The 14,870-nt window shown below is 42.0% G+C and overlaps 1 protein-coding gene across 4 annotated transcripts in view; it reads right to left on the bottom strand.

The window, feature by feature from the left end:
• The window catches only part of dnmt3a (DNA methyltransferase 3 alpha), a 76,420-nt gene that overhangs the window by 37,069 nt on the left and 24,481 nt on the right, over positions 1 to 14,870 (bottom strand). For 2 of the 4 annotated variants that reach the window (XM_011491990.3, XM_023952720.1), the window contains exons 4-6: positions 2,960 to 3,083; positions 2,739 to 2,776; positions 2,543 to 2,659 (exon numbers count right to left, since the gene is read on the bottom strand). The exons of 1 other annotated variant lie outside the window; for it this stretch is intronic. In XM_011491990.3, coding sequence (XP_011490292.1) covers positions 2,543 to 2,659; positions 2,739 to 2,776; positions 2,960 to 3,083 — 279 coding nt within the window. Of the gene's footprint in view, positions 1 to 2,542; positions 2,660 to 2,738; positions 2,777 to 2,959; positions 3,084 to 4,104; positions 4,849 to 14,870 lie in introns of those variants that run through there. One more of the 4 variants, XM_020714527.2, reaches the window with a different exon arrangement.

The following is a 14,870-nucleotide window of genomic DNA, read 5'->3' as shown; positions in this document are numbered from 1 at the left end:
ATAAATAAAATTTTAGGCTTAATTGTTTTTATATACAGTCTGTCCTTCATGACCAGGGGCCTCATTTATAAAGGTTGCGTACGCACAAAAGAAGGCGTACGCCACTCTCTATGCAATAGTTGAGATTTATAAAAAGCAAACTTGACGGGAAAATGTGCGGTCCTTCACGGAAGCTCTGACCCAGGCGTACGCACAAAAACGGGTGAAATGAGAAACGGCGACACCGTTGGCAGATGGAAGAAACACGTCAAAGTGAAAATGACAATACTGCCTCTCATAAATAACATGAAGACTTCACAAAGCAAGTCTTACAATTAACAGCCTACACGAACACCCATTTGATCGATCAGCAGTGAAACAAACAAAAAAATCAAACGAAAATTACAACAGAAATTCAAATGAACACTTACTTGCAAAAAGAAAAGTGAAACATGTTCTGCAATATTGGCATGTTGTGCAATTCATCCTCATAAATAATATAGTTAACAGAACGAAATAATGTACAAAACTGATATTCTCGTCAATGTGTCCGTCTGGCGGAGCAGATATGGGTGCGGGCGTGCTGACGGACAGATGGATAGATGGAGAGAGATGTACTAATTGTCCACTGGGGAAAGTTGTTTACATAGTAAAACATTTCTTCATAAGCTACAGAATTATGGTATTCATGCATATGCCTTTAGTTTGTTTTATTTTTGATAAAACCATGTATGGCATATGTCTCAACCATTCAGAAAGCAACAAGGAATTACATTTGCGCTGATCAATTTCCCATTTCCACGTGGATTATTCCCGACATCTGTAGCTTGTCAGATGTAATTAAATGGAGGGAAATAAAATGCTCCATCACAATGCGTAATGACGCACAATGGCTGATCTTGCGCACTTAGATGTGGCAAATGGAAGAATTCGGAGTGAACGCATCTTTAGACAGCAAGAAAACTTGCTGGAAAACGAGGACGAGTGGCTTATGAGCCGTATCCGACTTCCTCGAGCCGTCCTGTTGGACCTATGCGGGCTTTTGGGGGGGTGTCACCCGGTGCATCTGGCGCGTCGGCGTCCCACTGCGCCTCAGTCACCACTCCAATAAGGGATTCCCCAATTCTTGCCGCTAGTCTCTCATCAAGAGGGGTCAGCTCCGGTGGCTCCTGTTCTGCCAGCACCGCCCCCAGGCAAACAGACACACCCACTTTCTCCATGGAGCTAGTGGGGATCGACTTAACGCTTTCATTTTCTATGCTCATCCATCTTTGCAAAAGTTCACATATTGTTTGTTTTCGTGGGTGAAACACAGATACTCTGCCGAGTCAGACTCTAGGCTAGCGTCATGAAATGGGCGGTGCCCACATGGATCGAAAGGCGGAGCCTCAGAAATCAAGTCGTCTTACTTCCGGGTAGGAAAATAGCTTGCTAAAATAACTAATATTTCATTAAAAGCTTGATCAATAGGCCATTTAAAATAACAATTTATTGGAGTTTATGCCATACTTTGCAATTAGCATTTTGCACAGGCTGATACTGTAATAACGATACATTTACTATTTATTGTGTAGGCCAGATCTCAACCTGTAAACCACTAAATTGATGTGACACTTGCTTTTTAGCATTTCTTTTTAATTCTACATCAAAACTTCATTGTTCAATGTAAAGACATATCGTTAAAGGAAAAAACAAATGTAAGACGGCTGAATTGATCAATTTCACCGTTGTTGGATCATTAAAAAGATCCATTCCTTTCTATTCTAATATTAGTCCAGACACCATGCTTACAACTTTTTTTTTTCTAAACAGCAAATTTGACAAGACCCATTTCCCAAAGTAATAATAATATTTTACAAAAACTATATATGAATCCACTGTGTTCTGATCATGAAAATGTGGATGATCCATTAAAAATACATTTAAATACATTTTTTTTTATAAATAAATTGTTCTACATGTTGTGGTCTAAAGTGTATTCACCAATCTAGAGAGCATCAATGTACACTTCCAGAAAATTCTGGGAAATTTCCAGGGTACTGGCTTTTGTAATTGTACATTTGTACAGCCTGACAAAATGGAGAATGGCCATACTGCACTAAGTGGTGGCTGTTGGAAGGGCAGGAAACAGCAGGAAAGCTACAAAGAAGTGTAAACAATAATCAAATGTCAAAGGTTTTTCCTATTTTATTTAAACAAAAATACATTCAACAAATAGGCACATATCCTATGATGATTCAAAGTAAAACACGTATTAGTAAACCATTAATGAATAACACGAGGTATGGTCTCATGGTAGTCAGGGACTTTCCCTGTGATTACTCAGCGTGAAACGAACCACAGCGTATTCATGCTAATATTTGGTTGCTTTAAATGATAACTTTCCCAACCAATAAAACAGATAAAACACCAAGAAATCCTCACTTTACCATGTTACAGTAAAAGATGTTCTGAAGCTACTACAAGCTACAAGCTATTACTCACTAGTAACGTCATTCTTTAAAGAGTAGTTCTACTCTGATAAAACTCCCAAACGACTGCTTTGCAGTTGTTTGTCTCCCACCTCCATCTTCCAGCGGCTCAGCCATTCTTCCTTCTGCCTCCTGCTAATGTAGTATGGATCTCCCGCCTGGAAGGTCACTCTGGGGACCGGCCTTCTCCGCAGCCTCCCGGTCTCCCCCTGCACAGACGGGTGAGCTCAGTACAGCAGCCAGCTCTGTGTTCGTGTTCATGACTGTCACACGGCGGTTTCGTCTCACCTCCCTGGGAGAGTCGCAGTTTCTGTCGTCGGGCTCCTCTGCAGGGGAGGAAAAGGAAATGGGTCAAAGAGGAGGGAAAGTCATCACTACGCTCATATTTGAAGTCGAAATGCACTCTAACACAATAAAACAGGAACAATCTAGTTTCAAAATACTTAAGAAGGAAACAAACTTTGTTCCGTTTTTTTTTTCTGTATTAAAACTGTCCTTGTACTCTGTACCTCTATTCTTTTCAGTTTGCTCTAGTCTCCGGCGCCCACGCCTCTTTCGAGGGGATGGCGAGGGCTCAGGCTCCTCTGGGGGAGTTGGGGGGGCGTTTGCACAGGGGTCAGAGGTGGCCATCTCCTGGGAAACAGACAGAAAGTCTAAGCCTGAGGAAACTACAACTCCCCACACATAAAAACGTTTGCAGAACCTGCAGATCCGCGCTGGCCTGCACATGTTCCTGTTCTACAGTGTAGGTATGTCCATTTGTGTGCAAATCACCCCCAGCTCTCGTCACACGGAAAACACACAGTTAAAGGAGAGTGGGGGAGGGGCCCACGAGATTCTTAGGAGCAGCAATGATTTAGAAAAGCATGTGGAGGAACACATGTTTATTGATGCCCCCTGCTTATAACAAAGAAATGGAGTTATCTGATTAAAACGTAAGAAAATAAACTTACTTTAAGCTCCAGGCTTTAATAGGTGAACAAAGGCTACACTAAGGCTAGCTTGCACTAACAAGTCTACAAAGCTATAATGAGCTGCCTGTAAAAGGCAGAGAGAAGGTGACTAAAAGGGCCTGGGGACAGAATGCAGTCGGCAGCTCATGTTGGACTCTAACCGGAAAAATCAGATGCCTAGGTGCATTTTTTAATGCTTTTTGTTCCAAAATCCTCCAACATTAAAGCTTTTTCTGTTTCCATTCTATGACAGATTAGCTTGATAGCATGATTAACATAAAAAAGGCCCAAGTCTTTTCATTGCTGTGGTCAAATCTTCACATTTCTTTTTTTTTTTGGAATGAAACAAACACAAATGTAAAAATATGACACAAATACATAAAAAACACATTTTCAAAGTTAGCGTTTGAAATAAAAACATACTTTAAAAAACTGAGAACGTTTAAGCACTCGTGTTAGGTGGTAGAAGCTCGCTATGTAAAAATCACATATAAGATTTCTAAAAAAAACACATTTTACAATAAATAAGCTTTAATCAATGTTTAAAAAGCGCTCAGAAAAAGCGATTTTAGGACCAATAATCCAGATCTAAATAGCAAATGGGTGCACATGGCTTTAACATGTCTGGTTTCAAAGCTGCATTAAGCAATTTTAGACAGCACTCCTACAGCTAACCTGGAAGCAAACAACTGACTACTTACACATTCAGCAGAAACAGAGGAATCTGGACTTGCAGTCATCTTTTTGGCCACATGTTGAAATGATTGGTTTGGTCCACATACTCCTCAGAGAAATATCTGGACGTCTTATGAACTCGCCGTTCGTCACTTCGCCTCTCCGCCACCAACCAGGAAGTGTTCAGACCAGCTCTGGCGAGCCGACTGAACACTTCCTGTGTGAAAGCAGGTGCTCTGGTTTTGTTTCAGCCAAAACTTCACGCAAAACTGTGCCGAAGGTTTAAACCCCAAATGTTGCGTCTGCAGGGGAGTCATTGCACGGAGCAAAACTGCCACAGGATATTGCTTAATGCAGCTTTTTGTGGAGCCACGTGTGGAACAAGTATTCATCATTTAAAATCAGAAACTGAGTGAGGAACAGACTCTACCGTTTCACTCCTTAGTGGTTTGCTCTTCCTAGTCTCTGAGAGGCCACAGCTACCTTGAAGAGAACAGTACCTGGTTTTACCCCAGAGGCCCCAACCTGAGCTGTGGGTACACAACACTAACCCAACTGGAAGCAGCTGTAATGATACCCAAGAGGCGGCTGGGCAGCAAACAGGATGTTACAAACAATAAAACAATGGAGCACCTGGTCTCCCTGCATTTTTCATGCCAAATGTGGTACAGTACAAAGTAAAAGATTTGTTTTTGCTAATTTGCACCAATATTGACCTTGTTGCTGTCATCAGCAGATTTATACACAGATAAATAAAATATAGACACTTTTTTTAATCTAAATGTTTTGGCTTTTGGTGAAACAACTGTAAACATGTCCTACAATTTGTTTTACAATACGTAACCTTCATGTACTCTGCACTGAACTAAATGGAAACGTTATGTTTCTTCTCCTGGTTTTCAGACACTTCCAAGCAACATTTTCCCAGTACAGATCCTGTCATCAGTTATCTAATCGGACTCTTTTTCATCATTCAGACTTCAGTCATTAATTTCAAGACTTTTTACTTTCTGAGTTTAAACCACTACTGTATTTTCTGCACCAAAAGGCCTACTTGAAAGCCTTAATAACTCAGAACACCTTATTTTTTTAATAATTAGGGTGCTTTTGTAAATACGCTAATGCTGCTAACCTGTAGTGGTGTCGGACTGTGTTCTTTTATTTTTATGTTACCTACAACATTGGGTCTCTGTAATATTTGTTATTGGTCTGTTTTTTTGCAGGTTGCAAACAAAACTGGGAGTTCCAGGTCATATTAATATGCTAATACGGCTAAAGCTTCTAATGCGGTCAAAGTGTAGAGGTGTCAGACTGTTTTTGTTGATGTGTTACTAACAATTTGGGAGTTAGCATAGTTACAGTATAATTTTAGTAGTGTCAGTCTGTTTTTTTATGTGCTGCAGACAAGTTTGGGAATTACAGGTATTGTAAATAATGTGACTGAGATTACTTATGTGGCTAATGTGTAACACATTACAGATAAGTTCTACAGCTACTTTAAACTCAGCTAATAAAATCTGACAGATTTATCTCTGATTTTTTTGTCTTGATTAACGCACCTTATAGTTCGGTCTGCCTTATTTGATATAAGTTCAAACACAGACCATTCATTGACAGCCTATGGTGCAGAAAATGCGTCAATCTTATCCCATGAAACCATGGCTGTAAAATATTCTTAGAAATTTAACTTTCATTTACCTCGGAGCAGAAAGCTGAATTTTCTGAACGTTTGACTGGATTGATTGCGAAATGTAGACATGACTGTTTGCATTTTTACACCCAGTTGATTAAGGAGGATAGGTAACAAGAGATAAAACAGGAATATCTGTGTCCTGTGATCTGTCTGACAGCTGCTCGTAGAGAATAAATGAAGCAGGAGTGCAGACAGTAAGAAAGAAAAAGTTTACCTTCCTTCCGAACTACATGGAACCAAAAGTCCCATTGAACAAACCCTCCTCCAGTTTTTCCTGTGTTACAAAACATTTTTCCTCCACAGTTTTTTCGCACTAAGCACTTTAATACACCACCACTCACAAACGCAGGATCAAAACAAATTTCCATCTTCCACCAATCCACAATTTCCTTATTCTACAATTAAAATTGATCACTTGTTGTAAACTACTTTCTCTGGAGAACAGCAAAGACTAGTGAGGTTCTCAAAACCACGAATGCCCAAGAGCCCGCAGTTTAAGGCTTTAATAGCTTACAGGTTTTCCACTTGCAGCTGTCCTAAAAAGCAGCAGTCAAGCATACGCTGTTAAAAGGCAGCAACAGAATTGCGTAGTTCATGGCAGAACTGCCAAGAAAAGGTTCAATCTCTATCCAAAGTGACACTAAGGGAAATCAATGGTAAAAATCTATTCATGCAAAGCTTGATATTCTTTTTACATCCATGTTGTCCTGTGAGTTTTGTATGTTTTAGAGTAAAAGGTAAGTTTTTGTAACCCTATTTTCTTTTCGTCGACAGAAACCTTAAGAGGTCAGACAAAATAACACGAGTAAAGCCTTAAGCACAACTGTCCTTATGGCAGGATACTGCGGGTGAAAAAACTGTTCATGCATTTTTATTTTGTACTCGCATGCTGCAAGTGGCAGGTCGTAGTGAACACTTAAACAACACGTATGGGTGAGTAAAGGGGAGGTAGGTGAGAAGCAGGTATGTCACAGGAATTTTTCTTTTTCTTTTTCTTTGCGAAAGAGACCTGTAAGTGTTCAGGTGATAAGTGGGGATGAGGGGGCTGTGCCTCGAGCCTCAAGGAAACCGAAATATACACCTGAAGATGTGGACACTTCTCTCTCCGACCCTCCACAGGCCAGGGCAGCCCAAAAACTCACAGAACCCATATGGAAGTTGATGCTGAGAAAACGCACAGACAATGTCAAATGCTCTCAAGCATGGAGGGTAAGTTGTAATTCTACTTAAAGCTGAAGACATATATCAGTTTTTCTGTTGTGCATCTCCCCCCTCTGTGTCTGTTTACTAAGAAATTCAAGTTTAAGCTTAATTTCCTTTATTTGTGCCCTACATCATCAGAAAAATGCCTCAAGAACACGTTAAAAACACAGGGGCCTCAAAAGTCTTCCGAGTAGGAGGATACCACTACCGGGTGCAGGCTAGTAGCCAAGTGCAGAAGATGTGAGGTGTTGAACAGGGGGTGTTGGCATCTCCCCTCCAGGAAAGTTTTACAATTTTTGCCCTTTCTTTTCAAGGCATTTGGGGCATTGTTTCAGCTGTCTTCTACTATATCACTGCAGACAACCACGATTTTCCCCAAACCTGTTTTTCTGTGACTGCTCATCAAAATGGCAATAAAAAATCCGCAAGTGACCTGGCCTTTTAACCTATCAGCTGTTTTTTCTACACCTCATTTCAGACTCACAGCGGTGAGTCAGAAATGAGGTGTACAACTTTATAAAATGGTTTGTTAAATGCAAACAGAGTGGAAGTCACAACATTCCAGGTAATTATTAATTTATATATTTAATAATATATAATATAATTTATAGGAAATCATGGCAGAAGCAGCCTCTAAGAATGTTTTATATTCTTGCCATTATGTCACTATTCATTAGTAAGGTGGACCATTCACCGTTGACTAGTTCCAAATGGCGGCGTCTGTATTGCGGAAAAGTGGCGACTGAATTGGCTTCATTTCGCTAGGAGGAATTTATAAGGGTGATGTCACACCAGGCATTGTCCATCTCTCTTCAGTCTGTGCAGTGGATTCATATCCGGTGTTATATTTAGAAAATACAAGTTTATTATAAATGGCCTCAGAATTATTTTGGTACATTGATCTGCCACGTCTTAAAGTGCATTTTGTGTGACATTGGTGAATGGTTGCAAATACGCACAACGCACAGAACATCTCATTAGCACATCGTAGCATTATAGCATCAGTGTCTAACAACATCGCTAGCTCTGAATCAACACTTCTTATTGAACTTGCTGTCTGCTGTGAGTCCAGCAGGTTTATTCTTAACCCTTGTGCTGTCTTAGTTGACCCCACCCTTACATTGACGTGTTCTCCCTACCATGACAAAGGGGGATAAAGGTGGAAAGATTTCATGTAATCCATGGACACCAGTGAAGATCACAAATCATTGAAGAAAAATGGTTTAGCGCACTGTCTAGTGGGTCTAGATGACCCAATTCCCAACGTTAAAGTGCCTAGGATAGCACAAGGGTTACAAGTTGTCTGCATCCTGTTAAAAATTGTCACCTGTTCCACTGCTTCATCAGCCTAAACTAAACTAAACACGGAGGTGAATTAACAAAAACAAAGGGGGGGTCATGAATATTGTCTACCACACATGCGAACAGTAGAGGAGAAGCATTTAAGAAAAAGAAATTCACCAATCGGAAGCTAACAAACATGACTAATTTGCCAGTAAATGAAACTTGTTTGTCACCAAAGAGTAGGTGGCGACTGCATCACTCACAGACGGTGAATTTTCACTGGGTGCTGGCGACCTTTGAGGCCCATGAAGACACGAAAAACACAATTTTCATTGGAGTGGGTCTTTAAGAGGTCTATCAAAAAAGCAATGGCACATGGCTTTTAAAGCTTGAAAAAGTAAAAAATAGTAGAATTGGATTCTGTGAGGAAACGTTTATCTCTCCCTAATATAATAAACTATTTTTCTAACCAAACTTAAGACACCAATGGAACTATTCAACACGACGTATCTCCACATTCTATTTGTATTTGACTTTTAAGGCATTTGAAACTCTATGCAGTGAAAACAACCAGCTCAACAAAAACCTGCACTACCCACAGCAGCTGCTGCCCACATGGCTGCAGCAGAAACTGAGAAGAAACAAGAGGACCATCTTTAAACTGCAACCTTATGAAAACAGATAGTAATGAGATAATACACCAGACTATACAGCATGAATGTGGAGTCGGTTTGTGAAAGAGAAGAGAGCTAAGAAGTTGAAAACTCTTCTCAGTTTCTGTGGGATTCATGGGATACAATAGTTTTGCTAATGTGCGGCCAGCTGTAGTGAATTTCACTTCAATGATCTGACATTTATGTGTGAGAACTACTGGCTTTCTAATGCTACAGCAGAGGACTTTTTTTGTTTTTTTTATCTGCAGCCCGTGTGTGCCGCATGTGTGACAGGACCTGCATTCATCCTGTCAGCACTCAGACATCAAAGCGAGTTCAGACCTGCTCACATGCACATATGAACACAAGGAAAACATACGCTCTTGCTGTGTTCGATCGCTTACACTAGCCCCAGTTACATGGGCAATATTTCTTGATCGGATCAAAGATCCGATTAGAAATCAACAGCGTACATGGGATCAGAAAAACTTTTTCCGATTAGAGGGAACGTTCACATGGTCTCACTTTCAGTCGGAATTAATCATTTGGGCATGCACAGTAGTGTTGAAAATACCGGAAGCGGAAATGATTCCCGATGTAAACAAGCCGAGCGGCTACATACATCTTTTTAGCAGCTCCGTAATATACAAGATCTTCTAAAAGTGCTTTTATTTTGGATATGGTTATTATGAAGCGCCTGTTCGCTCATCATTTTATTTTTAATCCGTGTGGTCAGTGCTTTTTTGTGGCAGAACGAAGCCGGAAGAACCGTTAGGAGAAGGCTAACATGCGCTAACAACATTTAGCTTTGGATGAACATAAAATCCATTCGGGAAATGCTGCAATCTGCATCTTGGCTGCACATAAATATGTGGGAATAACATCAGCCTTTATTTTGTCGGGACACGACTGGAAACACAAATCCACGTGATTGTTTGGCGGTTTCTAAGGACTGAGCGGCATTTCTGCTTTGAAAAGCTCACACCGCCCCAAAGCCGCGGTGTGAGCTGGCGACGGGAGACACGGTTCTCCTGAATTCGGCTGCTCGTTCACATAGAGCTGCGGGACGGATGGCAGTCCGAAGCCTCCCACACGTAACAAAGCATCCTCCCTTCCCCTCAAACACAAAAATTTAAGTCTGGCTTCTCTGTTCAGAGACATGGTTCGCTCCGTCCACCGGCATCCGCATCTGCAAAATGAAGCTCTGAAAGAACTCACATTATCACTGCAAGACTGAAGGCTATTGAAGGGTTAGGACAAAACCATTGAGTTAAAAATGGACACAACTGGTCACACGAACCTGTGATTTCATGGAGAGTTGCTGCTATCAACAAAACAGAATTCAATTGTTTGCATAGGTTTAAAACTCTATGTCTTGTTTAAATTAGGGGTTTAAAACTTTCTAAAAGCAGAATGCGTGAATCTTGTGTTTGTTACAATTAAAATACTTCAAAATATCCAAAGCCAAACTTCTGGAATAAGCCCACGATATACCATTTTGTGATATTTATGTCTGTTAATGTTTAATCTAGCCACAGGGGTTGCAAGCCAGTTGCCTCTGTGCCGGTCCCAAGCCCGGATAAATAGAGAGGGTTGCGTCAGGAAGGGCATCCGGCGTAAAAATTGCCAAAATAACCATGCGAATCATCCACAACACTTTAGACATACCGGATCGGTCGAGGCCCGGGTTAACAACGACCGCCACCGATGCTGTTAACCTACAGGGTGTCGGTGGAAATTTGACTACTGTTGGTCGAAGAAAGAGGGGAGGCAGAAGGGCCCGTGGCCAGAGAGAGAAGGGAAAAGGCAGGAACATAGGTTTGAGAATAGGGACTCTTAACGTTGGCACAATGACAGGGAAAGGCAGAGAGCTGGCAGACATGATGGAGAGAAGGAAGGTAGATGTACTGTGTGTGCAGGAGACAAGGTGGAAGGGCAGCAAGGCACGTAGTATTGGAGGAGGATACAAACTGTTCTATCATGGTGTTGATAGGAAGAGAAACGGGGTAGGAGTGATTCTGAAGGGGGAGTTTGTAAACAGTGTTCTAGAGGTGAAAAGAGTCTCAGACAGGATGATGAGCTTAAAGTTAGAAATCGAAGGGGTGATGATGAATGTAGTCAGTGGGTATGCGCCACAGGTTGGCTGTGAGTTAGAAGTGAAGGAGAGATTCTGGAGTGAGTTGGATGAGGTCATACAGAGTTTCCCCAGAGGAGAGAGAGTTGTTATTGGAGCAGACTTTAATGGGCATGTTGGTGAGGGCAATAGAGGTGATGAGGAGGTGATGGGCAGGTTTGGTGTGAAGGAAAGGAATCTGGAGGGACAGATGGTGGTGGACTTTGCGAAGAGGATGGAAATGGCTGTAGTCAACACTTACTTCCAGAAGAGAGAGGAACATAGAGTGACATACAGAAGTGGAGGTAGGAGTACCCAGGTGGACTACATCCTATGTAGACGAGGTCATTTGAGAGAGGTTATTGACTGCAAAGTGGTGGTAGGAGAGAGTGTAGCCAGACAGCACCGCATGGTGGTGTGTAAGATGACTCTGGAGGTCAGGAAGAAGAAGATAGGGAAAACAGAAAAGAAGACCAAGTGGTGGAAGCTACAGAATGAAGAAACTTGTGAGGAATTTAGGCAGAAGTTGAGACAGGGTCTGGGTGGTCAGGATGAGCTTCCAGATGACTGGGAAACTACAGCAGAAATTATCAGGGAAACAGGTAGGAAGGTGCTAGGTGTGTCATCTGGAAAGAGGAAAGACGGTAAAGAGACTTGGTGGTGGAATGAGGAAGTACAGGAATGCGTCCAGAGGAAGAGGTTGGCTAAAAAGAAGTGGGATGTAGAAAGGACTGAGGAAGGTAGACAGGAGTACAAGGAAGCGCAGCGTAGAGTGAAGAGAGAGGTGGCAAAGGCCAAACAGAAGGCTTACGATGAGCTATATGACAGGTTAGACACAAAGGAAGGAGAGAAGGACTTGTACAGGCTAGCCAGACAGAGAGACAGAGATGGGAAGGACGTGCAACAGATAAGGGTGATTAAGGACAGAGATGGAAAGGTGCTAACAACCCAGGAGAGTGTACAGAAAAGATGGAAGGAGTATTTTGAGGAGCTGATGAACGTGGAAAATGACAGGGAAAGAAGGGAGGAAGATGTGGTTGTTGTGGAGCAGGAAGTAGCAGAGATTGGAAAGGATGAGGTTAGGAAGGCTCTGAAAAGGATGAAGAGCGGAAAGGCCGTTGGTCCTGATGACGTTCCTGTGGAGGTATGGAAGTGCTTAGGAGAGACAGCAGTGGAATTTCTAACAAGGTTGTTCAATAGGATTTTAGAGAGTGAGAAGATGCCTGAGGAATGGAGGAGAAGCGTTCTGGTTCCGATCTTTAAGAACAAGGGTGACACGCAGAACTGCAGCAACTATAGAGGAATAAAGTTGATGAGCCACACAATGAAGCTGTGGGAAAGAGTAGTGGAAGCCAGGCTTAGGAAGAAGGTGGAGATCTGTGAGCAGCAGTATGGTTTCATGCCCCGTAAGAGCACCACTGATGCCATTTTTGCTTTGAGAATGTTGATGGAAAAGTACAGAGAAGGTCAGAAGGAGCTGCATTGTGTGTTCGTAGATTTAGAGAAGGCGTATGACAGGGTGCCGAGGGAGGAGCTGTGGTACTGTATGAGGTCGTCTGGAGTGGCAGAGAAGTATGTCAGAGTAGTTCAGGACATGTATGAGAGAAGTATGACGGTGGTGAGATGTGCTGTAGGTCAGACAGAGGAGTTCAAGGTGGAGGTGGGACTACACCAAGGATCAGCTTTGAGTCCTTTTTTGTTTGCTATGCTGATGGACAGGCTGACAGATGAGGTAAGACAGGAATCTCCCTGGACAATGATGTTTGCGGATGACATTGTAATTTGCAGTGAGAGTAGAGAGCAGGTGGAGCAACAGCTAGAGAGGTGGAGGTTTGCTCTGGAAAGAAGAGGCATGAAGGTCAGTCGTAGTAAGACAGAATACATGTGTCTGAACGAGAGGGATCAAGGTAGAAGCGTTAGGTTACAGGGGGCTGAGGTGAAGAAGGTGCAGGAGTTTAAGTACTTGGGGTCAACAGTTCAGTGTGATGGGGAGTGTGGAAAAGAGGTGAAGAGGCGAGTGCAGGCAGGTTGGAGCGGTTGGAGGAAAGTGTCAGGAGTGTTGTGTGACAGAAGAGTGCCAGCAAGACTCAAAGGAAAGGTGTACAAGACAGTGGTGAGACCAGCTCTGCTCTATGGGTTAGAGACGGTAGCAGTGAGACAGAGACAAGAGGCTGAGATGGAGGTAGCGGAGATGAAGATGTTGAGGTTCTCCTTAGGAGTGACCAGGTTAGACAGGATAAGGAACGAGTACATCAGAGGGACGGCTCATGTTGCCTGTGTTAGCGACAAAGTCAGAGAAGCCAGACTGAGATGGTTTGGACATGTTCAGAGGAGGGATAGTGGATATATTGGTAGAAGGATGTTGGAGATGGAGCTGCCTGGCAGGAGGGCAAGAGGACGGCCAAAGAGGAGATACATGGATGTCTTAACAGAGGACATGAAGTTGGCTAATGTTAGGGTAGAAGATGTCCATGATAGAGTGAGGTGGAAAAGGATGATTCGCTGTGGCGACCCCTGATGGGAAAAGCCGAAAGAGAAAGAAGTATGTCTGTTAATTGTTAATGTTCAAAAATGTATGTCTGTCTTAGTCTTTGCAAGAATGTAGATTGTATCAGACTTTATCAACGTAATGTGTAGCAAACTGCTGTCATAAGTATCGATAAATAGTAAAATGCAGTGCTGTAGCTCACATCTGACAATATTCAACATGCTTCTTTTTACACTTTCATTTTTTTAAATAATTTTAAAGAACCCTGCGACGGCCTACCAACCTGTCCAGGGTGTACACCACTTTCGACCAACAGTGGCTGGGACAGGCTCTCAGACCCAGAAAGGGATTTAGCAGGTTAAAAAAATGGATGGATGGATAGATGGATGGAATATAGTAATTTAAAGGCATGCATGCTGACAAGAATCTGTCCAACAAGTAAGCGTTAATGGCCGACGAAGTGTGCATTATCACTTTTTTAACGCACGCCGTGGAAGCCTGACCTGTCCGTCCGCCAAGTGCATTAAAAAGTGATTATGCACACTTCGTCAGTCATTAACCCACTTATACCATGGTCATTTACAAAAGAAATAAATATTAACCAGTTTTTAGTCCTTAATTCTTTTTTTTTTTTCAATTTGGTTCACTTTTTTCACGAAAAGCGGACTATTCGTTACGTGGTGCGACACGTTGTAATGGTAATGTGACAACGCGCCGCACCACCGCTGCAGTCAAGACACGGCGATATAAAGCGATATATATATATATATATATATATATATATATATATATATATATATATATATATATATATATATATATATATGCTGATCGTCCCGATGGGTTGAATAAAGCATCAGTTCAGAGAGAAAGTTCTCCTCTCACCAGTTGTTTTTGTCCAGATGATGAAGCTAAAGGCTGTTCTAAAGAAGCCGGCCCAGTGATACAGAAGATTTAGGATATGTGACCGGAACTTCTTTTTGGGGCGGGCGGTTATCACTTTTTGACGCACAACCAGTAGCCAATCAGAATCGAGTATTCAACCGGACCATGATATAAACATTATTATACCTCCAACCTCCGTCCTGACTATCCAGTATTTTATTTGGCTTTATTTGTTTTCATTCCATGTAGCTGACACGATTTTACCTAGACGAGTCTTAAATATCAGGAATATCTAGTGTACAGCTGAATCATTTCAAAGACAGAATGTTTTCTCACGTCTCACATGCATTTCTTGACAATTGTCACCATTTTGGATCTTTCACAACATCAACAAGGAGTTTTTTTCTCTATTCTTAGCTCCATGACCAAGACCTGATGTTTGCCCTGAGCAGTGTTCACTTTTCAACAGGCTT

Source organism: Oryzias latipes, chromosome 24 (assembly GCF_002234675.1).
Source record: "Oryzias latipes chromosome 24, ASM223467v1".
Taxonomy (NCBI): Eukaryota; Metazoa; Chordata; class Actinopteri; order Beloniformes; family Adrianichthyidae; genus Oryzias; species Oryzias latipes.
This window is presented reverse-complemented; position numbering and strand designations above follow the sequence as displayed.